This window comes from Sinocyclocheilus anshuiensis, unplaced genomic scaffold (genome assembly GCF_001515605.1).
Source record: "Sinocyclocheilus anshuiensis isolate Anshui unplaced genomic scaffold, SAMN03320099.WGS_v1.1 scaffold990, whole genome shotgun sequence".
Classification (NCBI taxonomy): Eukaryota; Metazoa; Chordata; class Actinopteri; order Cypriniformes; family Cyprinidae; genus Sinocyclocheilus; species Sinocyclocheilus anshuiensis.
The window spans coordinates 578,738-602,651 of NW_015539926.1; the positions used below are offsets into that span (position 1 = coordinate 578,738).

The 23,914-nt window shown below is 41.3% G+C and overlaps 1 protein-coding gene across 1 annotated transcript in view; it reads left to right on the plus strand.

Annotated features, from left to right (window-relative positions):
- LOC107686690 (carboxypeptidase A6-like) overlaps positions 1-23,443 on the plus strand; it is a 34,740-nt gene extending 11,297 nt beyond the window's left edge. Inside the window, exons 3-11 of the mRNA XM_016483784.1 lie at positions 11,341-11,465; positions 12,849-12,963; positions 14,072-14,173; positions 14,276-14,380; positions 17,818-17,928; positions 18,064-18,154; positions 21,081-21,283; positions 22,859-22,943; positions 23,128-23,443. Of these exons, the coding sequence (XP_016339270.1) occupies positions 11,341-11,465; positions 12,849-12,963; positions 14,072-14,173; positions 14,276-14,380; positions 17,818-17,928; positions 18,064-18,154; positions 21,081-21,283; positions 22,859-22,943; positions 23,128-23,318 (1,128 nt within the window). The 3' untranslated portion in view covers positions 23,319-23,443. The remainder of the gene's footprint in view (positions 1-11,340; positions 11,466-12,848; positions 12,964-14,071; positions 14,174-14,275; positions 14,381-17,817; positions 17,929-18,063; positions 18,155-21,080; positions 21,284-22,858; positions 22,944-23,127) is intronic.
- The last annotated feature ends 471 nt before the right edge of the window (positions 23,444-23,914 follow it).

The following is a 23,914-nucleotide window of genomic DNA, read 5'->3' on the forward strand; positions in this document are numbered from 1 at the left end:
TTATTTGGTTGTTCTAAAGGGGAGTAAAAAAAAAATAGTGGGCTAGATGGTCAAAGTCAGTTGATTATTTCGCTGTATTGTTATTGTTTGTTGCTGTTCAAGATGTTCTAACTTGATGCAAAATGATGCATCCATTAAATGGGTCGCAATGAATGTGTTATGTCTGGGAATCGGTCGCAATAAGCTTGTGTTTCATTGTAAAGCAGACACAATTAAGTATGTCTGGTAGTTGTGGTGGTATCACTTGTGTCTGTATTTGTGGTAAAACTGCTGCTTAAGACATTTATTTCCTGGATGTCAGATTTTGGAATTTGTTGCCTATGTGATTTTTATTTTATTCAATAGCTACTCTGCCATCTGTATTTGCTAAGTTCCTTTTAGTAGGGTCATTCACTCAGAACGCATTCCACTGCGGTACTTTTCCATTGTATTTCAAACTAAATGCGCTACGGACTTCTTTGAATTTGTGTTTGAATGCTGCGCTCGTCTCAGGTCTTTATAACAGCTTGTCGCGCATAATAGTTAAAAGAAATTCAGCTTCTAAAAACACGTCTCTAGAGTCTAGACCTTGTGGTTTAAAAAAAAAAAAAAAAACTTCCACTGACCTGTCTCGCGACCAAAACACTATCTGTGTGAACCCAGTATTCTAATAGTAGCCAGCAGGTTTGGTTACGGTCTGACAAATACATGAATGGGCCACATATGTTTTTTTGTTGTTGTTTTTTTTTTAACTTTGTGCTACGTCATCGCCCCCTTTCGTTACCTCAGCCGCCCCCTCATCAGTGCTGCGCTGGCGCCGGCTCTGAGGACGCGAATATTGAGGAAACAATGGATGGTTTTCACGCTAAAGTAAAGTAAAAGACCGCTTCTTAAACCAGAGAAGGTGAACATGTTGGTGGTGTTGTGTGTGTGTGTGTGGGCGGGGGCTGTTTATAACAGCAAAAGAGGAAAAAGAACGGGTTGAATGTTGACCACTTTCGTTTTCATATAACTATAAACTATGATAAAAGTTCATCAGCATGCACTGATTAATCCCACGCTGTAGCAAAAACAAAACAAAAACAAAAAACATGTGCTCGTGCGACCCACTGAGAAAGTTAGTCGCAAAAGAGCGACCAGTGGGAATAATGAGTCTGGAGCCCTGAATTGCCCAGCTCCCCGTGTCAAAGATCTAGCACACCCTCAGCACCTGCGTTCAAAATTCTCTGGCGCCGCCCCTGCCCAACCTGTATCCCGAAGCTCTCAACATCCCAGTCATCATCTTTCTACCGTACACAGAGCCGCAAACAGGTCGAACGACTGCATCCGCACCATCTCTCCCTAGCCGTGCGTAATCAAAACGATGAATGTTGAACAAAGAACTGCAAAGGGTGATGAATGTTCCTCGATGCGCAGAATTTAGAAATGGAGGAAATACTGGAGCCTCTCCCGAGTCCATATTGCTGCTGTAGGACCTCTTGAACTTGTTTGCATGTGTATCCCAGCTCCTCTACTAACCTGCGGATTACACTTTCGTAATCATCAAGCACACTCCACTCACAAATCTTCCAGAAAATCTGTGGTTGTTAACATGCAGTCACACAGGTAATGGAGGTCTGATGATAAATTATTGCATGGTCAGACGTGCCAATGCATAGGCATAGGGCCTATACATACAGCGCTCTGGGTAAATACATCCACATCCCCACCCCCGCTCCCCCCGCTGGTACGGTCCAACCAGGAGCGCAAAACAGAGAAGTGGAAAATCAGAAGTAAGAGTAATTTTTTATGTTAGTTCAAAAATCAGATTCAGGCGCAGCAACCCAAACACGTAAAATTGAAAATTAAAATGAGAGACAATTATCCGTTTGTAAATTGCTCCAAAGAAAATGAAAATGAAAGTTTGAAGCCAACTTTTCATTTGGTTCATTTTGATGGTGCGAATTGAACAAAGAACTGCAAAGGGTTACACGGACCCTTCCTTCAGCCCGAGGCTTATTAATTTCACTTTTGGTGTGAAAAGTCTTTTACAGTTGCCAAAAATATAACTTTGGGTTTTTTGTTATTAAAAATGAATAAGCAAGCCCAGCTCAGGTGACAAAGGTTAACACAAAAGTTACAATGCATTACTTTAAGTAACGCACTTAGTTACTTTTTATGGAGTAACGCAATATTGTAATGCATTACTTTGAAAAGTAACTTTTCCCATGCAACACTGATTATAAATACATTCAGAATAAATTTATATTTCATCTTCAATGTTTCATCATATACAACGAAAGAGTACAAAGGTCTCTCTGAATAACAACGCAGATATACGTGGATGTACAGACCCGATGTCGTCATATCATACTTTTATACAGTATATAAACATTTTCATAGTATAAATTGGTCTTTATAAATTAAAATATATATCTGCATCCTTAGAATTCAAACGGCCATCAAGTTCCCATCCCTTATGAGCAATACTCTCAGCTTCATTTAACACATTTTACCATATTTAATCTTTTCCACCGATTTAGAAACTGCTGGCAATCATCACTCTCACTAACATTCCTACCGCTTGTATAGTCGGGTGTTTTCTTTTTTAATCCCCTGCTTTATTTAGAAGACATGTTCATCATCTCAATCTCATGCTTTCTTTGTGCATGCAAAATCTGCTTCAAGAACACAGCAGTCACACACATCAAAACAAAGTGTCAAATCTGTTTCAACTGCCAGGTTTGTGAGCATCTGTTAGGAATGCAGCACAGCACTGAGGGGTTTTTCTGCATACAGAGTGGAACTATTCTATGACAGATATCCCTGCTTTTAAACAAGACTCGCAAATTAAACGGTTGTGTTTAACACAAGGCATATAATTTGAAATGCAAATATATATTATAAGCCAATATAATTCAGAACTGTGTTCAGTGCACCATTTCAGGTCTAGAAATAAGGTCTATAGGAAATATAGCCTGTGATCTACTCTGTTGCTGGTGTTAAGGTGGGCCATTTGAATAGTTCTATTGTTTGTCTTATTAAATGGGCCTGTTGTTGTAGCCAAAGTCAACAGCGTAGTGACTTGGCAGGCGAACAGAGGAGGCTGATGATGCAAATCTGAGGTTATGCTTCAGGGACTGGTATCTCCGGCATATGTTGGCAATCTAAAGTGGTTTTGTGGATCCACACACAGACATAGATCATTTCAGTCAAACGCTGTGATCAACGCTGAAGCTCTGTTTCAAGCTCTCTGTGAATGGGCTGAGTCAGCATGTCTCTGATCTACAGATCGTACAGCACTGGGAAAAGCTTTATCTGTAATCTCAACTCTGGTTCAAAGATCTTACAACGTGTAATAAACTGCTTGAATTTCAAGGACCTGATTTCTTTGCAAAGATTGCTTTATCTGTTAATTTCTCATTGTTTTGGATTTAATTTGTGTCCTAGACATATTAACCATGAACAAATTAATTTATTTAGTTTGTGGCTAAATAGAACATATGTTCCCTTTCAGTCGGTCACTCTCGACGTCACGTCGCTGACCGACGAATTGGGATCTCGCTTATGCCGAGTTCACGCTGCACGATTTTCAAAGATGTCGCATCACTGTTGGTTTCACACTGAACGACTATTTGGGGTAGCATTCAGTTGTTTGCTGTGTTCACACTGCACGATGGAACAACGACAGGAAGTTACACACTGCATGACTTTACAATAGGGAGAATCACCGATAACTCTGTCTGGTGCAGGGTTGCCAGGTTTTCGCTACAAAACCCACCCAATTACTACTCAAAACTAGCCTGAAAATAGCCCAATTGCTTTCGAGGGGGTCCCCCAGTAAAAATCGCGTTGGGGGGGTAAAATAAATTTTATTTTGGCGGGGTTCTCCTGGTACAATTCACATTCCAGGGCCTAAATATCACGTTATTGGGGTCGCTTCAACCTGCTGACATGAAAAACAACCGCCGGCAATCGTGGATTTGGCAACACTGGTCCGCAAACTACGTTTCATATAACTCCTCCCCGAACTTCCCGCTGCCCTGTATCATGCTTTCTCATTGGCTGTAGGTCATCGCCGATGTGTTTTTCAGTCAGAACTGATTTCACACAGCAGGATTGTGAATCGCCGACAGCTCCAGATATTTAGCATGCCAAATATTTCACGGGCATCAGCGACGCGTTGGCGATTCTCTCAGATCGCGTCTTTGATAATTCACACTGCGTGATTGTCACTCGCGTGAACGAGCACCGATTTGCCTCTGATTTCAGGCATTTGTCTGCGAATTCGCAAAATCTGTCGGCGAGTGAAAAATCGGGCTAAAATCGTGCAGTGTGAACTCGGCATTAGAGAGATCAAACTACTTAGAGTGTAAACTAAACGAGCCAAAGCACATTGGCATGCAATGATTGCATCCAGCTGCCGCTGATCACAGCATGAGCAGAAAAAAGGCAGCCGGTGCAACGTATACCAGCTTTTCGCTTCAGAGCCAAGCGGTCATATCGTTCTGCTCCTGATATCTGCTTCTAAAAAAACTCAACGAGTTCAACGTTCTCTTTAGAAGCTCTCGTGTTGGCAGAACGGCACTTCAGGGGTGGTGGTTTTTTTCCCGTGTCGAGTGGGTTGCACACATCAGGCTGCACTATCACCTGTTTGTGTTGCAGGCGGTCATCTCCCCTGTGCGCTTCAGCACATTAAAAGAGCAAATTCTAAAAGAGCATTCACGCGTCTTTTTAAAGATGCCTTTTCACCCGTGCATTTCTGATTCGTTACCTGGCGCCAGGTGATGGTCACGATCGCTACCTCACGTGCCTGGGCGTTAAGCACACTGAGGTGGCCTTTGTGGACGAGTCATGCTCTCATTGTGGGAAAATGACCATCGCGGAGTTGCGGACCAGACTCCGTTTCCTGCAAAGGGGCGGGGTGCCCGTGCCTCTGCCTAGATCTCGGGTAGAGGTCTGTGCGGGACTGTTTTTTTTAGTCCCGCTCCCGCAAGGTTATATTCCACTCCCACCCGCTCCCGCTATATATTCACTCTTTGTTCACCCGCTGTCCGCTTAGAATCATTTTTTGTCCGACCGTTCCCGCTAAATTTAGATCTCGTTTCCAGAATCTCACATTTAAATTTCCCCTACTGAAAGAAAGCGAGATGGGCTAACAAATAAAAGTGTAGTCTGCACAAAATTGTATATAATTCGTCTTGACAAGAGTCTTGAAGTTATTGACAGCAACTGCTGCCAACACAGTAGGGGAAAAAAGTGTCACAGAGAAAATAAAAATGTTGTACAAAAATGTATTTCTTATTTTTATTTGTCTTGTCAGGATACAATTCATTTAACATTTAAAACAATAGGAAAAAGTGTCACAGAGAAAAAAAAATAAAAATGTAGGTTGTACAGAAATAGCCTAGCTATTTTTATTCGTCTTGTCAAAATACTAAATTTGTTTAACATTTTGCTGTACACAGTAGGAAAAGTGTTGCAGAGAAAAATAAATAAATAAATAGACTACGACATCTGTCATCTAAAATGATAAGCTAAGCAAAATATAAACAAAACCGAGTTGAACGTCCTTCAAGGACAGCGCAGCCACACTTTGCTCCAACCTTATTCTGCTCTGTCACTCATCGACAACCTGCCTGTTCTGTCTGAGGACCGTATTTACCACCGGTAGGCTACACCCTGCTCTGAGCATCGTTATTCACATGCTGCACACAGACCTCGCAAATAAAATGCGTGACTCAGAAAGCGCTGGTTCATGCGTGCATAACAGTCCTGAGTGCAGTCTGTACCGACCGACCGCTACCGCATTTTATTTGGGAATTTAATCCTGCATCACAAGAAATCTGGTCAGGTCCCGTGGTTCCCGCGGGAGAGCCGCAGGAATGCAGACCTCTAATCTAGGGCTCCCCCTGGCGGCCGCTGGAGGAGCGCTACTTCTGGCAGTAGCTGGACTGGTCTCACGGTGAGGGTGAGGAATTCCCCTCCGAGGAACCAACCTCCGAGGGCTCCTCCTTCCACCGGCACTTCGCAGCCAGTGGAGCTGCCCAAGGAACAGGCTGGACCCTCTCGTGGGGTACCACTTGTATCCTTTGGCGCTCCCCCCGACGATCGGATGTCGATCGTTGCATCGGAGGGTGAGCCAGACCTTTCTGGAGATGATGATCCGGCAGTGCTGCCGCCTACTGGGCGGCCAGCAATGCCGGATCCGGAAATGGTGGCTATGCTTGCCTGGGCTGCCGAGAGGGTTGGGCTCGAGTGAAGAACCTGCACGAGGGTGGGCATGACCCAGAAGTTCTTAAAGAGCTTCGCACCGCTAATGACCTCATGCTACGGGTGACAAAGGTCACTGCGCGGTCTCTGGGCCATGCGATGTCCACTATGGTGGACCAGGAACGCCATCTCTGGCTGTGTCTGGCCGACATGAGGGAGACCGATAAGATGCAATTCCTGAATGCCCCCGTGTCCCAGACTGGCCTCTTCGGCGACACAGTGGAGAATGTAGCCCAGCAGTTCTCCGCCGCACAGAAGCAGACCGAGGCCATCAAACACGTCCTGCCCCGGCATGCAGCTGCTGCCTCCACCCGGCCGCCGCATCAGTCTGCTCGTCACCGAGGGCAGCCGCCACCCCCGCTCTCGCGAAGCAAATGCAGCAGCCTCCAGCAAAGCAGCACCATGGAGCCGGTCGTAGGGCAGCCACCCCGCCCGTCCATGCCCCCGCCAAACCTGGTGGCAAGCAGAAGAGCAAGAGGCCCTGAGACGGGCGACCCAGAGATGGAGGGAGCTGCTCTTCGGGAGAGGGTGCACGCACCACTCCCTCCCCCGGAGGAGGGCCGGGCAGAGAATCTTTTGTTTCTTTTTTCCCCGCCACTGACTTCATGGTCAGTGGTACCCAAAACCTCGACAAAAGAGCAGTTTCTTCTATCTCTGGGTCCCCAGAGGGGACGGGGAGTTGTGGACGGGCCAGTCTCGGATCACACTCACCCTCCTCTCTCGCCAGTGAGCACCTGTGGGCGGTTCGAGAGTGCGATCAAACGTACTACTCATGCACCCTCTGCCCATACGCAGGTAAATGTTGCACACACGCTGACCCCACTTCGGACCGGCAACGAGATGCCCGGGCCGGGTCCCTGCATTCCCCCACACTGCCCCACCACGGGTACGTTGGTGGTTCCTTTGGTGCCACTTGTACGGTATCTGGGAGCTTGGCTAGCGCTCCGCAGTCCGTCTCGTTGGCTCCTTCGCACCATCAGACTCGGCTATGCGATTCAGTTCGCCCGGTGTCCTCCCAAGTTCAGGGGCATCCACTTCACTTCAGTGAAGGTGGCAGATGCCCCTGTCTTGCGTGCAGAGATCGCAGTCTTACTGGCAAAGGATGCGATAGAGCCGGTCCCTCCAGCCGATATGAGGTCGGGGTTTTACAGCCCTTACTTCATTGTACCCAAGAAAGGCGGTGGGTTAAGACCAATCTTGGATCTGCGCGTCTTGAACCGGGCCCTTCACAAGCTTCCGTTCAAGATGCTCACGCAGAACCGCATCTTCGGGTGCATCCGTCACTGAGATTGGTTTGCAGCGATCGACCTGAAGGACGCGTACTTTCATGTTTCGATCCTTCCGCGACACAGGCCATTCCTTCGGTTCGCGTTCGAGGGTCGAGCATATCAGTACAAGGTTCTGCCCTTCGGGCTGTCCCTGGTCACCCCGTGTCTTCACGAAAGTTGCGGAGGCAACTCTTGTGAAGAGTTCTCTCAGGGGAACAAGGGCGTTCGCGTTCTCAAATATCTCAACAATTGGCTCAGTAGCTCAGTCTCAGGATCAGTTGTGATCAGTTGATCATGTCGCAACTCGCCCGCCACCTCCTCCTCTGGAGTCAGAAGTATCTGAGGTCGCTTCGTGCCATTCACATTCCGGGCTTGCACAACGGGCAGCCGACGAGCTATCACGAGCTGCGCTTCCCGGGGAATGGAGACTTCATCCCCAGACGGTCCAGCTGATTTGGAGACGTTTCGGAGCCGCTCAGGTGGACCTGTTTGCGTTTCCAGAGACTTCTCACTGCCAGTTGTTTTACTACCTGACCGAAGGAACACTCGGCACGGACGCACTGGCACACAGCTGGCCGCGGTGCCTTCGCAAGTATGCGTTTCTCTCAGTGAGCCTTCTCACACAGACACTGTGCAAGATCAGGGAGGATGAGGAGCAGGTCCTGCTCGTGGCGCCTTATTGGCCCACTCGGACCTGGTTCCCGGAACTGATGCTCCTCGAGACAGCCCCTCCTTGGCAGATTCCTCTGAGGAAGGATCTACTGACTAAGGGATGGGGCACCCTGTGGCACCCGCGTCCAGACCTCTGGAAACTTCATGTCTGGTCCCTGGACAGGAGGCGGAGGTTCTAGGTGACCTACCCCAGGAGGTAGTTGACACCATCACTTCGGCGAGAGCACCGTTATGAGACACGCTTACACCTTGAAGTGGAACCTGTTCTTCGAGTGGTGTTCTTCTCATCGAGAGGATCCCCGGAAATGCCCGATCAGAGTCGTGCTGTCCTTTCTGCAGCAAGGGTTGGAGCAAAGGCTGTCTCCCTCCACCCTTAAAGTCTACGTGGCTGCGACTGCTGCCAACCACAACCCCGTGGAAGGGAAGTCGGTGGGGAAGCATGACCTGGTCATCAGGTTACTTAAGGGGGCGAGAAGGTTAAATCCTCCACGGCCCCCCTCTATACCCTCTTGGGACCTGTCTCCAGTGCTCAGAGCACTACTGCAGGGCCCATTCGAGCCTTTGCAGACAGTTGAGCTGAAGTTTTTATCAATGAAGATTCTGCTCCTGCTTGCACTGGCCTCCATCAAGCCCCGGCTATGTGCCCAAGGTTCCCACTACTCCCTTCGGGGATCAGGTGGTGAGCCTGCAAGCGCTGCCCCCGGAGGAGGTAGACCCAGCCCTAGTTTTGCTTTGTCCCATCCATGCTTTGAGATGCTACGTAAACCGGACACAAAGCTTCAGGACCTCAGACCAGCTCTTTGTCTGCCATGTAGGCCGGCAGAAGGGGAATGCCATCTCTAAGCTGAGGATGGCCCACTGGATAGTGAATGCCATCACCCTGGGCTTATCAGGCACAGGGTGTGCCCTGCCCGTTCAGGTTGCGAGCTCACTCTACTAGAAATGTTGCATCCCCCTGGGCGCTGGCTCATGGCGCCTCGCTGGGAGATATCTGTAGAGCTGCGGGCTGGGCGACCCCCAACACGTTCGCTAGCTTCTATAGCCTTCGTGTGGAGCCGGTATCCTCCTGTGTTCTCACCTCAAATGGGTAAAAGCACTGAGAGGCCCCGGTTAGTGTCGGCTTGCTAAAACTGCTCCAGAGTGTCCGTACTGTAGACCCTGTCGAGCTCCTCCATCCCCTCGGCAGCCAGACGTGGCGGAACGTCCGGCGCCAGGCCCTCACTCGATCCGTGAGAAGCGGTAGAGGGCTGGGTTCCATATGTAGAGACCTAAGTGGATCCCATATGTGTAAAGTCCACAGTATAGCCTCAGAGCCCGTGTTTCCCCGGCAGACTTCTGCCATTTCCAAGAGTGTTATAATCACCTCTAATCTTCCATATGCACCTAAACGGTCGTTTATATGTGTAAGTGCTTCCTAAACCTCCTTCGGGAAGGATGGTGCTTCCGCAACGTTCCTGTTCCAAGTAGAACGGGTACGTTTTCCCAGTGTTATCCAATCTCACTGAGTGGATACTGCTACGACAACAGTGACTGGCCTTCTTGTTGCGAGCCCCGGCCTACACCAAAAAGGGGTGCAGGCGGCACGCACAGGACACTGGAAGGGGCAGCATCCATGGCGCTTTGGTAGGGATCCCAATATGTCGGTCACCGACGTGACGTCGAGAGTGACCTACTGAAAGGTAACGTCTCGGTTACATATGTAACCCTCGTTCCCTGAAGGAGGGAACGGAGACGTCACGTCCCTTCACCACGGCTGCTGTACCACCGCCGAGCGGCCGGGTCACCGGCTCGGCTCCTCAGCGAAAACCTGGTATGCGTTGCACCGGCTACCATTTTATGCTTGCGCTGTGATCAGCGGCAGCTGGATGCAATCATCGCATGCCAATGTGCATTGGCTCGTTTAGTTTACACTCGAAGTAGATTGGTCTCTCTAAGCGAGATCCCAATTCGTCGGTCACCGACGTGACGTCTCCGTTCCCTCCTTCAGGGAATGAGGGTTACATATGTAACCGAGACGTACTGAACATTATAAACCAATTAGAAACCATATGTTCTGAAATGTTATGAACATTATAAAGATGTTCCTATGTTTAAATTGAAATTGTGTGTGGAATATAGCTAGGTAAGACTTTAGTATAGGGACCAATTCTCACTATTAAGTTGCTTATTAGCACGCCTATTATTAACAATATTGGCTGTTTATTAGTAGGCCTACTTATAAAACCACATATTCTGTGGTTACCAATACCTAAACTTAACAACTACCTTATTAACTATTAATGGGCAGCAAATTTGGAGTTTATTGAGGCAAATGTCGTAGTTAATGGTTTGTTAATGGTGAGAATTGGACCTTAAAATAAAGTGTGACCAAAGCAGAAGTTCAGAACACTCTCATGGCAGTTTGTAACAATTTTACATTTTGGCGAATTGGAGGTGAATTGATAATATGAATTCATTGAATTTCATTTTGTATGTTTTGTGTAATCTGCTTTATAAGCTAAGTTTAACTGTGGACCTTCATGCTTTGTTTTTCTAATGAAAATTAATAAATAAATAAATAAAATAAATGCACATTTTTGTACAAATCAAATCATACAAATTCACATCAAATTGACAAATAAGTATTCTAATGAGATCAGGTTGAATAGTAAAAATTGGATGTTGGACTTTCTTTCTTCCGCGCAAATTCAGATGTTTCCTACTTCTCAGGTGTTTTTCCCAAGCAAAAATACACCAGTATAATCTCACAACTCAAGCAACCAAAAGAGATGTGAACTAATTTCTCAAACATTTCTCAAATTTGTCCCAGATCAGATTTTCTAAGCTGTACTTGCATTAATTTAATAGCTATTTTTAATAACTATTCAGCAAAAACATTGAACCCTGCTCCTCTTAAATTCCTTATAATCAGATTTCACTCACATTTTTACATATTCAGTATTCATTGTGTCATGATCAGTTATAACACACATGAAAACCAATGGCATCAAACCTGGTCTACCAAAACTGAATATGAACACCTGAGATATGACTATGTCAGTGATGTTTGAGAAAGATATTTCTACAGCAGAAAGAAAGTCATACAGGGACAGAATAACATGAGGGTGAGTAAATGATGACAGAATAGGAACAACATTCCTGCTTGATTGACTTCAATGATGTTCTGCAGGTGGACCTTTGGAAGCCCAACAGTGCATATATGATTCAAGAGAACAGCCCAGTAGACGTTCATGTGGGACGGAACAAGACGCAATGGCTAAGAAGACGTCTTCGCCAAGCGCACATCCACTATGAGTGAGTCACCTTTTCCTCCCTTGGGACTTATATTAGAGTGAACTTCTCTCTTGTACTCCTGCGGGTGAAACATCAGTTTCTGGGGGACACACATTTGAGTTCTACTCGGATTCTTCAGACTTTGATTTGCGTGTGCCGAAGGATCCAGAAATGAAAGCTCGATTCAGAGTAGTCTTTCAGCCGCTCGCTCCATCAATCATCCAGATCAACAGCAACAATGAAGCTTATCTCACACGCCGCAGCCAGAAGCACTTTCATTGTCATCCCTTTCCCCAGGGAGGCCTTTTCTTCTATACCTCTTCTCCTTCTCATGGCTGATATATCTGAGCATATTTACATGCAGAAGTGATACCTCAGAGGATTCTGGGTAATGGGACAGGTTGAGAAAGAGAAATGTATCTGTCTAGTGCTTTGTTTACTCTAGTTTAGTTTAAAAACCTCCTTCTTTGCTTGCTTTGGTTTTGACAGCTCAGATAGATAAATTGTGGCATTTTCATTCCTTCCTCCATATACTTAGCCAAAAAAATAAATAACAATAATGTTGGTGATATCGAGTCTACCTAACTTTAATAAGGAAGAAGAAAACACTTCAATTTTTCTCATTGTTATTTGTGTAAAAATTCTAATAAAAAATAAATAAATAAAAATGAATAAACAACTTCATGATCATGACCCTGGTGCAAAGCACTTTGCATCAAAATGCTGGGTTAAATGTTTAACCCAACCTTCTGGGTAGTTTTATTTAACTCAACTGTTGTTTAAAAATTACTATATCGCTGGCTTAAAATGAACCCAAAATAGGTTGTAAAATCAGACACATAATTACTAGAGGCATCAGCAATAATCAAAAGGTGAACATTTATTAATAAGCAATTTAAAAAATATATTATTTCATTATTATTCATTCAACTTATTAATACAAATTAATTTATTGAACATATAATACATGTTCATTTCCAACCTATTTTGGGTTCATTTTAAGCAAGAAATATAGTCATTTTTAAGCAATAGTTGAGTTAAATAAAACTAACAAGAGGTTTGGGTTAAACAATTAACTCAACCGCTGGGTCAAAACAACCCAGTCGCTGGGTTTGTCCATATTTCGCCCAGCACTGGGTTTTTTTAACGCAGCATTTTTTAAATAAATAAACTGCATTAATGGAGTGAAAATAAATAAGTACAGTAAATATGCTACATAATAAACTATAGTACAAATTTACTAAATATACAAACAAAATATTAAAATATGCTTTCTATAGCTCTGGTGTCATGCAGAAATTGCTGAATGTCTATAAGCATCCGAGTAACCCTGAAAATTGCCATTAAACAGTTAGATACACAGTGCATGTGCTTTCAACATTCCTTCCTTGACTGTCTCCACAGGGTGCTCATTTCCAATCTCCAAACCGAAATTGAGAAACAGATCGGACACCAAACCTCCAGGAAGCGCAGATCAGAATTCCAGTATGACTATGAAGTGTACCATCTTTTGGAAGATGTGAGTGCATGGATGAAAATTCATATACATGGTAATTTTTATGTAGAGAGATGAAGAAGTCAAGTCAAGTCAAGTCAAGTCTGCTTTATTGTCAATTCTTCCACATGTACAGCACATACACACAGAGAATTGAAATTGCGTTACTCTCTGACCCTTGGTGCATACAGATAACACTAACAGTAGAATATAAATACAGATATACAGATTAAATATAAAATACAACTATACAAATATACAAATAAGGTAAAATGTAAAAAAAAAAAAATATTAAAAAAAATATATATATAAAGCAGCACACGGCAGATAGAGTGCAAACCAGTGAAGTAAACAACAGTGCAGATATAATGATTTGTAGTGCAAAAAGAGCTTATTTCATCTCTGTTGCTAATGAGACCCACTACAGTCGCGTCATCCACAAACTTAATGAAGAGGTTGGAGTTGTGTGACGGTGTGCAGTCGGAAGAAGACCGAGATCAAATAGATTTTTTTTTCTCTGTCTGCCATCTTTCTCAACAGAAGCTTGACTTTCGCAGGCTAACTAACAGCTTTTGATTGAGAAGTGCATTTGTATTCAGTTGTGGCCCGTGAGCAAGAAAAACTGATTTTGGGAGGTTTTCTTCAGTTGCCATCCTAACCCATCATTAAACCTTTACTCACAGGTCTTCTCCCTCAGACCGAGTGCCAACTTTAAATGAGCACGCAGATACAACTTCAGCTCTGTGATTTAGTCCCATGACAAGATGATGAATGGGAAAACCTTCAGAGCAGACGAGGGCTGGATTACATTCAGTTTTATGGATATAAATCCTATAAATCCTCTAGTACTCTTATAAAAAAAACATCTGTAAAGAATGCATCAGTTAATATTTCAAATCTTGAGCTTAGCTTTAACATATTAAGATAATCAAGTCAAGACAAGACAAACATTTCTCTACAAGAAAACCTTCCAATGCTACAGGTTTTGTGTGTATATACAGTTGTGGTCAAAAGTAGGACAGACCTGCAAAATTAAATGTGTATAAATAAATGTGCACAAAGTTTTGAATGAATACAAGCTGCATGTTAATCTGGAGAATATGGGTCAAAATCTTTTCACCCTTATCGACAGATCCAGAGTTGGATGTTTGAGATGAACCGGACACACCCACACCTGGTGGAGCTGTTTTCTATTGGTCAGTCCTATGAAGGACGGCCCCTCTATGTGCTCCAGGTAAAGACTGATGGGAAAGATGCTTAAATTTATAAGCACTCTGTAAAACACACACACATATGTGGACTTACTAAACAGTGTTCTCTGCCCCTCTCCTGTCAGTTAGGAAAGAGAACACGTCCCTTTAAGAAGGCAGTGTGGATAGACTGTGGAGTGCATGCAAGAGAATGGATTGGTCCAGCTTTCTGCCAATGGTTTGTGAAAGAGGTGTGTACTGTGTTATTCCTTCTGTTTGTCATTGTTCACTTCATGCTGATATTTAAATCACTGCAAAGCAAAAACAACAAAATGGTTATGCAGCATATGGTGGAATCCGAAAGACTGAGACCACTATTGAAAATTTTTGAATATATTTTAATATATCATAATCAGTGCTGTCAAACGATTAATCCCGATTAATCGCATCCAAAATAAAAGTTTTTGTTGACATAATATATGTATGTGTACTGTGTATATTTATTATGTATATATAAATACACACACATGCATGTATATATTTAAGAAAAATATGTTGTTTATATATGAAATATATTCATATATAATATAAATTATATGAATATAAATATATACATGTAATTATATGTAAATATTTGTAAAATATATACTGTATGTGTGTGTATTTATATATACATGATAAATATACACAGTACACGCACATATATTATGTAAACAATTTTTTTATTTTGGATGCAATTAATCGCGGTTAATCGTTTGACAGCACTAAAAAAAAGTTTGTGTGTAAATGTGTGTGGGTTTTTTTCAGGTTAAGATTTGATTTTGAATCCCAAATTTTGAATGTGGTCTCAGACTTTTGGACAAGAATCAGATCATTCTTACACTCAGGTCGAAAAAAAATGCACTTCCATAATTGACTTTAAGTGCTCTATTTTTCACGCACTAATTTTGTACTTAATATACTAACAATTATTCTTTAGTACTTCTTAAAGGGGTCATATGATGCTGCTAACAAGAACATTATTTTGTGTATTTGGTGTAATGAAATGTGTTAATGCGTGTGGGGGCGTGTTAGAACGAGCCGTTTTAGGTAGGCGTGGTTGACTCTTAACTTTTATAAAGAATATCTCTTTGGATTTGAGACTTTAGTCTTTGCAACTTTACAGATCTTCTTTATGCACCAAGAGCTTGTAACACTCCAAAGAGAAAGTAAAAATTGAAATCGCATCATATGACCCCTTTAAGATTACCTTAAGAAGTATTAAAGATTCATTTTTAGTACAAGTACAAAAATAGTGTGTGAAAATAAAACACTTTAAGTACATTATGGAAGTGCACTTTTTTTTTTTTTGCCTGGCAATATTGAAGGTTTTTAGTGTTTTGTTTATTTGTGAGTGAGTTAGTGTATTTTGGGACCGTTTCATTCAGCGAGTCTCTAAATTCCTCCAACATTAATCTGTATAATACATCAGCACATTAACTAATATCAAAGAGTGCCTTTAGTTAAGTGATGTCCTTTTATGCTGATCTGGGTGTGGTTTTCTACACAAATAAACTGCTCTCAGATCAGCAGCTAACACTGAGTGAGACAAATATAGAATGAGATAGAGCTCAAAAGAGAGAGAGAGAGAGGGACATTAGTACCAGGTCTGTTGCAATACCTTCAGTATACCACTATGAGGCAGACCTACAGTGTGACACAGACCTAAAGCAGACTGACCCTGCCATAAATGCTATTACAGTTCAATAGTTCCCCTCAAGCCACCATCTCTCATCATTTTTCTCTTTCTGCTGTGCTCAATTAGACATTACACATAGTAACACTGTATCTTTCGTATGCATTTTAAATTAAACCAATGCAATATTATGCAGTGAGTGAATCATCATTGTCAGTATACTAACTTACATAGACACAAAAAATAGCATACAACTATTGCTGCAGCAGTATGTATATATTTTTGACATAGAATACCCAGATGACCTATTGCACTGCTGTTCGAAAGTTTGGGTTAGAAAGATCTTTTTTTTTTTTTTTTTTGAAAGTTTCTTATGCTCACCAAGGTTGCATGCTTGTTTATTTGATCAAAAATACAGTCAAAACTGTAATATTGAGAAATATTATTATTACCATTTAAAATCCATCATAATATATGTTTAAAAAGTAATTTATTCCTATGATGGCAAAGCTGAATTTTCAGCATCATTACTCCAGTCTTCAGTGTCACATGATTCTTCAGAAATCATTCTAATACATTGATTTGCTGCTCAAGAAACATTCTTATTATTATCAGTGTTGAAAACAGCTGTGCTGCTTAATATTTTGTGGAAACTGTGATATATTTTTTAAATCTCTTACCTTTATAAGTGTCTTTACTGCCACCTTTGATCAATTTAATGCATCCTTGCTGAATAAATGTATTAATTTCTTTTTAAAAAATACTGATCTCAACCTTCATTTTCAAAATGAAGCAAACTTGACAGCAGGGGCGCCGCTAAGGGGGGGGGGGGGGGGGGTTTACGTTTAAAAACAGGAGCTATGACTGCAGTGTTCTGACAAAAACCATTATTGTTGATTATTGCTCTTGATATAGTAATAATGAATATTAATGTCAATTAATAGAATGCTCAGGGGCGCCGCTGAGGGGGGGGGGGGGAGTTAGGACGATTCTAAGGGCCCACGCACTTTTGGGGCCCCCAGAGATCTGTTTTATTAGTAGTAAGTAACAGTAGTAGTAGTAATGTAATAGAAATTATAAATGTATCTACCAAATAGTTACAAATAAAACAAAATTACGGCTCATTTCTGCATTTCCAGCTAAATTATCTCCCCCCATTCACTGCATGGTTTCATCCCGTCCTACGTAGCCTAGAGTCACGAGGGGGGACAGGATGGTAAACTGTCAAATTAGAGATGTCATCGAGTTCGAGGGGGGGCAAAATGAACCGGACGATTTGGTCAGTCGCACTTTTAAACAAATTGTAGTTTTGCTATAGAAAATATACAAATTCATACTCTGATTACATAGAGCAGCAGCAGGAAGCGCGTGAGGTTGTCATGGCAACCAGAAACTTGACTGGTCTGCACAAAGCCAAGTCCTAATCCCAGCTCAACACCTCTGGTGTGACTTTAAATGCAGACCTTTAGCCAAAAACTCATCACCGAACACCAATGACTTGTACATACATATGGACAAATGTATTGGGACACCCCATTCTTTAGAACAGAAAAAGGCACTTCCAAAACTGTGGCAACAAAGATGGAAACATAATTAATGTATTTAAAAATTGTATTTCCATCCCTGTTGCAACAGGTTTGGAAGTGTCTAAAATGACTGCACCCATATGTACAAGTCATTGGTGTTTGGCCATGAGTTTTTGGCTCAAGATCTGCATTTAAAGTCACAGCAGAGGTGTTCAGACGAGTCAAGTTCTTCCACACCGACGGGCCCAAAATTGCTAGCGGCACCCCTGCTTGACAGAACTGCTGTACTGTTCTCAAGAAGCAAGTCTATATCTATTTCATGGAAAGTGGGCTATTTATGCCTTTTGATTAGAGAAACTGAACACACATTGCTGTGTCCTTGTAGAGAGAATATTTTGCTCTATTGAAGTTTATCTGTGGGGAAAACGAGACACACATTTCCTGCATCTCTTGAAGTCTGGCACAATTCCGTTCACTGTGAATGCAGGCGCTGAACTCCTATCAACACGACTCCAGCATGAGACGACTGATGAATCAGCTCAATTTCTACATTATGCCTGTCTTCAACGTGGATGGTTACCATTACAGCTGGGAGACGGTATCTTCTATCTGTTTGTCATATGTCTAGATCTCACTGCATAGCTCGCTGAAATTAATTGTTTGCAGCTCTGTAAGGTATATTAGGCCGCCAGGCATAATGAAGGAAAATATCTGAAGTTTCTCTCTCTCTTAGGATCGCTTTTGGCGGAAAACTCGGTCAAAGATTCCAAAGTATCATTGTCGGGGAGTGGATGCCAACCGAAATTGGAAAGTCAAATGGTGTGGTAAGTTGTAATTCAGAGAAATCAAATAGCTCCTCTTCCAAACCGAAGAGCCCTGGTGTTCATATAGAAAATAAACAACCATTCCAGAATATGTAGACACAACTTAAGCAGCCAATGAAGATGCCTGACACACAGATTAAAAATTTAGCAACAGAATTAAATATTTACAAAGACAATCTTGTATTTGAATTTCTTTATGTAATACATAAGGAAATTAAGATGTTAGAATCTATGTTTGTGTGTGTGGCTACATTTTTAACGACGGTCTTCTTGCATTACAGATACACTCTAAAGCTGTGGATAAATGCATTTATCACTACTGTAGCACTAACAAAAAATCTCTTCATGTGAGTTACTAGTTACTATAGTGAAAGATGCTGTCCTCACAAGGCTTAACCAGCTAAACTTAAGCCGTCTTTAAGGTTGCTCTGTGCCTGCTTAAAAAATTGTGTAAAGGCACAATGCCACATAAAGCCAGACTAAGGCCCAATCCCAATTCTATCCCTTAGCCCTTCCCCTTTCCCCTCCGTTTTGCGCATTCACGTGAAGGGGTAGGGGTGTCTCGATTCTCTTTTGGTTGGAGGGATGGGGTAAGGGGAAGTGCCAGATAGCCCTTCAAACGAAGATTGTTCGGGACCACACTTTAAACGAAGGGGTATGAATTATCTCAGCATAAACCGGCTTCAGCAGCAACATGGCTGCCCGAGCGAACAAAAAGACACATAAATGTAAGCATTTTTGGCATTAATAAAGATTTTAACGAAAAGTAATCATTTGTTTTATGTTACATTCAATCGTGAGTTCATATTTACGGTCATGTTACTCAAAGAAGTTTGCTAACGTCATATCATTACTGACTGCACGACAGTGCCACAACATAGGCTATTTTCATGTCTGTTCAGGGCGATAATAACCACCATAGACATTGAGGAGGGCTAGTACCCCCAATAATTATAAATCGCTAAAACCCTTTTCTGAAATATTGCTAATTCGAGAGAGAGAGAGCGAGAGAGATGAAAGTTGCGTGTGTGCGCGTCTGTGCGTTTCTCTTTTTAGAGTGAGTTTACTTCAAAAACAGCGATTTTATCCTCTAGTTGCTTGGAAAATAGAAGCGATTCAGTATTTAAACTGTTATTAATAAAAGGAGGGGTAGGGGAAGGGGTATAAAATAGAATTGGGATTGGGCCTAAATTATGCCTGCTCTGATCCATCTCAGTATCAAACTACTGTAGAAAGGTGCAATTGCTGTGTAAATGCATTCATGCCACCTCTGAGCAGCATTAAACAGTCTGTGTAACGATACCTAAATGCCACTTCAAAAGCAATTCTGTGCCACTTTTGAAATTTTAAGTGTACACTAATAAAAATCTGTAAAAATAATAATTTATTTGTATTTACTTATTTTACAGTTTTTGTTTTGTTTAATCATATTTTTGTCTTTTGACAAAACATCTTTTAAATGTAGTCAGTATTTTGTTATGTTATATTCATTAGTTTTTGTCAATTTTACTCTAATATGGCATCAAATTTTATCTAATGGCATTGAAAATAACATTTTAGTTAAAGATAAAGTATTAAAACCAAACAGTATACCATCAAACATTTGCTGTCAAACAGAATATCTTTGCTGGTCTTTTAGCTAAATCAGCACTAAACCAGAACTAACCAGCTTCTAGAGTTGTATAGGTTCAGCAGGGTTGAGTTTGCTTATTATCCACTTATCTTCTTCTTCTTCTTCTTCTGAGACCAAATTTTAAAGTGTATCTCCTCCTAGACCTTTAAAGCTGCAACCACCAAACTCGGCCCATACCTTCAGACTGGTCTGACTCGGGTTGCTATATCTTTTCTAACTGATCCGGCTTACGGTTTTCATAAACCAGACTATCAAAACCACCTAAAATCCCATAGACTTTCATTGAGGGGGTCAAAACTTATTTAAGCTTTCTATTGCTATAGCAAAGCTTAACAACTCCCTACTGAAAAAAAAACTGCTAAAACCAGCCTAAGCTGATTGGCTGCTTTGGCTGGTTTCTCAAGCTGGTTTTAAAGTGGTTTTGGACACTTTTTTTTAGCAGGTCAGGCTGGTCTTAGCTGGTTTTCAGCTGATCTTTAGCTGTTTTTTACTGAATCAACTGGTTTTAGCTGGTTTTAGTTGGATTAGCATAGAAAGCAACTTGTTAAACATGCTAGAAACATGCTAGCATCATGTTCGTAACATGCTAATCATGCTAGAATCATGCTAGCAATATGCTATTAACTTGCTAATCATGCCAACAAAATGCTAACACCATGCTAGTAACATGCCAATCATGCTAACAACATGCTAGTAACATGCTAATCATGTTAGAAACATGCTAGCAACTTGCTAATCATGCTAACAAAATGTTAACACCATGCTACTAACATGCTAGTCATGCTAGAAACAGCCTAGCAACCGCCCCAGGTACCCTAGCAATATGTTTTATACCTATCTGTTTTTCTGATAGACTGTATTGGTTGAAAACATTCATACTTTAATCTTTAAAACTATTTTAAATTTCAAACTACTTCAAGCTGAAAACTTTCAGACTGCAAGCTTTTAAAACTTTTTAAAACTTTCTGGCTAGGCTTTTTCAAGCCAACTTAAAGTTTGGCAACTTTACAACTTAAAGTATACAAACTTTTCAATCGAGTTCTTATATGCTTTTGAAGGACACAGGAATAATGCCTGTCTAAAAATGTTCACTCTTAATGCTCTGGTAGATAATACCTGACATTGAGATAGAAAATACACAAAGAATGACCATGAGTCAGCAAAATGTCATGGAAGGAAAGTATTAGTCGTGTACGACCACAGACTCAGAGCAGAAAAGGCAAAGATGAAATGATTACAAAGAAAGCTATACGATTTTTTTTTTACACCTGCTGTCTTTGCTGTCTCTGATAGATGAGGGGGCATCCCTGCACCCCTGCGATGACACGTACTGCGGTCCCTTCCCTGAGTCCGAGCCTGAGGTCAAAGCTGTTGCCAAGTTTCTACGCAAACACAAGAAACGTGTCAAAGCCTACATCTCTATTCATGCCTATGCTCAGATGCTCCTCTATCCGTATTCCTACAAATATGCCACTATACCAAACTTCAACTGTGTGGTGAGTGATTTCTGCCTTCAGACAGTTCATCTTCAATTTGTCCATTTAGGTGGGGATCATTGAGTAATTATTTAATGCCCAAAGAATGTAAATAATCCATTTATTATTTTGGAGTAGATGAAAAACTTTAGATGTATACTCATATTTTGACCATATTTTGAATGTGAGCTGTCTGAATTGAATATAAGAAAACTAATGTCAAGAAAATGCAACTTTCTATTTAGATGTCCTCAAAACCTGCATGCAAAATTAACAGTTCAACCATTGTAGTCCAATTTACAAGCAAATTATTCCAATGAAGAAGTTACTTTTACCAAATCAAAAACATACAGCATGAGCAATGTAGTCCAATTTTCAGTAAATTTAGTGTATCAAACACATACAGTACAACCAAGGTAGTCTAATAGATGAACGTATGACTCTTATGAGCTGGTTCGTTTAATGGATCATTCGAAATAGTATTAAAAAAACAGTTTGAACCTGTCTAAACATTACAAACAGTTTTATCATTACTTGAACCCTCTGGTATTCCTCACATACAGCAATCAAAACACACCGAAGGTATTAAGCATAATATTTTGAAATGAATGTGAAATGTGAATGTGAAATTTTGTTTCCATAATATTTGTTCTTCAATATTTTGTATTTTGAGGGGATTTCATGGTACTACACAATATTCACCTCTAAAGTCAATACAAATATTAGAAAAATACATTTAATCTTATTTTCAATTAATTTGCAATTAATTGGTGCCATCTGGTGGGAGAAATAAAGAAAATATGTACATGTAATAATGTGGTGTAGCCAGTAGGTGCCTTTATAACACCTATATAAAAATACATATGACTGTGTATTCCCTAGTTGCTTATAGTATTTTCAGACACAATTACTTTTAATAGGTTTTGCATTTGGATCTATATTATTTAGATATTATCAAAGACTACAACTTCATAGCTGACTTGTAGAATGTACCCCAAATTATTGCTCTGTATTTTCATATTCCTATGGTGTCCATTTTGATCATTCAAAATCAAGTGTGATTCTTTTTTGCGAGTATATATAGCAAGTGCCTGTTTTTAACCATTTTTTCAGTTTTAAATGTTGGGAGACAGACAGACTTACAGACAGACAGACCGATAGCTAGATGAATGAATGGATGGATGGATGGATGGCTGGCTGGCTGGACGGATAGATAGATAGATAGATAGATAGATAGATAGATAGATAGATAGATAGAAAAAATACTGTATTTCATTTAGAACAATGTCTTCACACATCTTTATATAGGATTCCGTAGTAAACACTGCAAAATAATTTGCACCCTGGAGTGATTCAGCCTTTAAAAAGATAGAGCTCAATATAATCTGCCAGAGGGCAAAACATTAAACTCCTCATTAAGAATATGGAATAGCTGAGATATAATTTTTCGGGCTTGCCTCAGTGCAGTTTACACATATATCGACTGGATGGCTGTTAGCCCACACAATCTTTTGACTACACTTATCTCCAAGCATCCTTAATGATCGACTGGACCAATACTTGAAGCACATTTGAACCTCTGCTCTTCCCCCTCAGGAATCAGCAGCTCAGAATGCAGTGAGCGCTCTATACTCAGCTTATGGAGTGAGATACAGATACGGCCCTGCCTCCACCACACTTTGTAAGTCAGGCAATTCGGCCTTTTCTTCAATCGATGACATATAGCTACTGCATGTATGAGTCATCAGCTCTCTGTATGCCCTCTCAGATAGATGCCAGTCTGTTGTCTGACTCATCATGACTATTTCTATATCAACAACAGTCAGATGTCCAGATGTGATGTAATGCGTTTCTTTAAATTGCAGATATGAGTTCTGGTAGCTCAATAGACTGGGCCTACAAGAACGGGATACCATACGCCTTTGCCTTTGAGTTGCGTGATACGGGCTACTTCGGCTTCCTGCTGCCAGAAGCCCTGATTAACCCAACTTGCACAGAGACCATGAGAGCAGTAAAGACCATCGCTTCAGGCCTGCTGAAGAAATGTACCAAATGAAACCTTCTCTATCTTCTTTTGTCTTGTCTTGTCTTCCCTCTATCAATTTCACACCCATAAGCCATAGCAATGTCTACTAGCTATGTACAAATGTGCCTGCGTTTTATATATATTTGTATGTTAGTAACTAAGATTTATTTATTTTATAAGCTACTTTAAAGAAGCTCTACATTAAACAAAATAGTATAAATGTAAACAGTTAAGAAATGCAAGCACTTGAATTGTGAACTAAAGCTTTCTCAAGCTTCAAAAGAACAGTAACGCACAAAGAATGTAAATAATGCATACTGTTAGCTTAAAATGGGTTCATTTGAGTTCATATGCTGTGTGTAGTTGTGTATCACTGCAGCTAAAATACAGCTTTGATTTTGTTTTGAATTGAAACAGAAAAGGTCACCTGGGAACTACACCTCTAAAATGAGCCAGACAAGAATACATAAAATTGCTGTTTTGTTTTGTTTTGAAGAAAACTTATCAAAGTAACTTTAACTTGTATAATTAATTGTACCTGTGAGGGCAATGTTTACATTTGTATTATTAAGTACTATCAAGTTTTGGAGTTTAATTGTAATAAGCCAGTATTTATTTCAATAAAA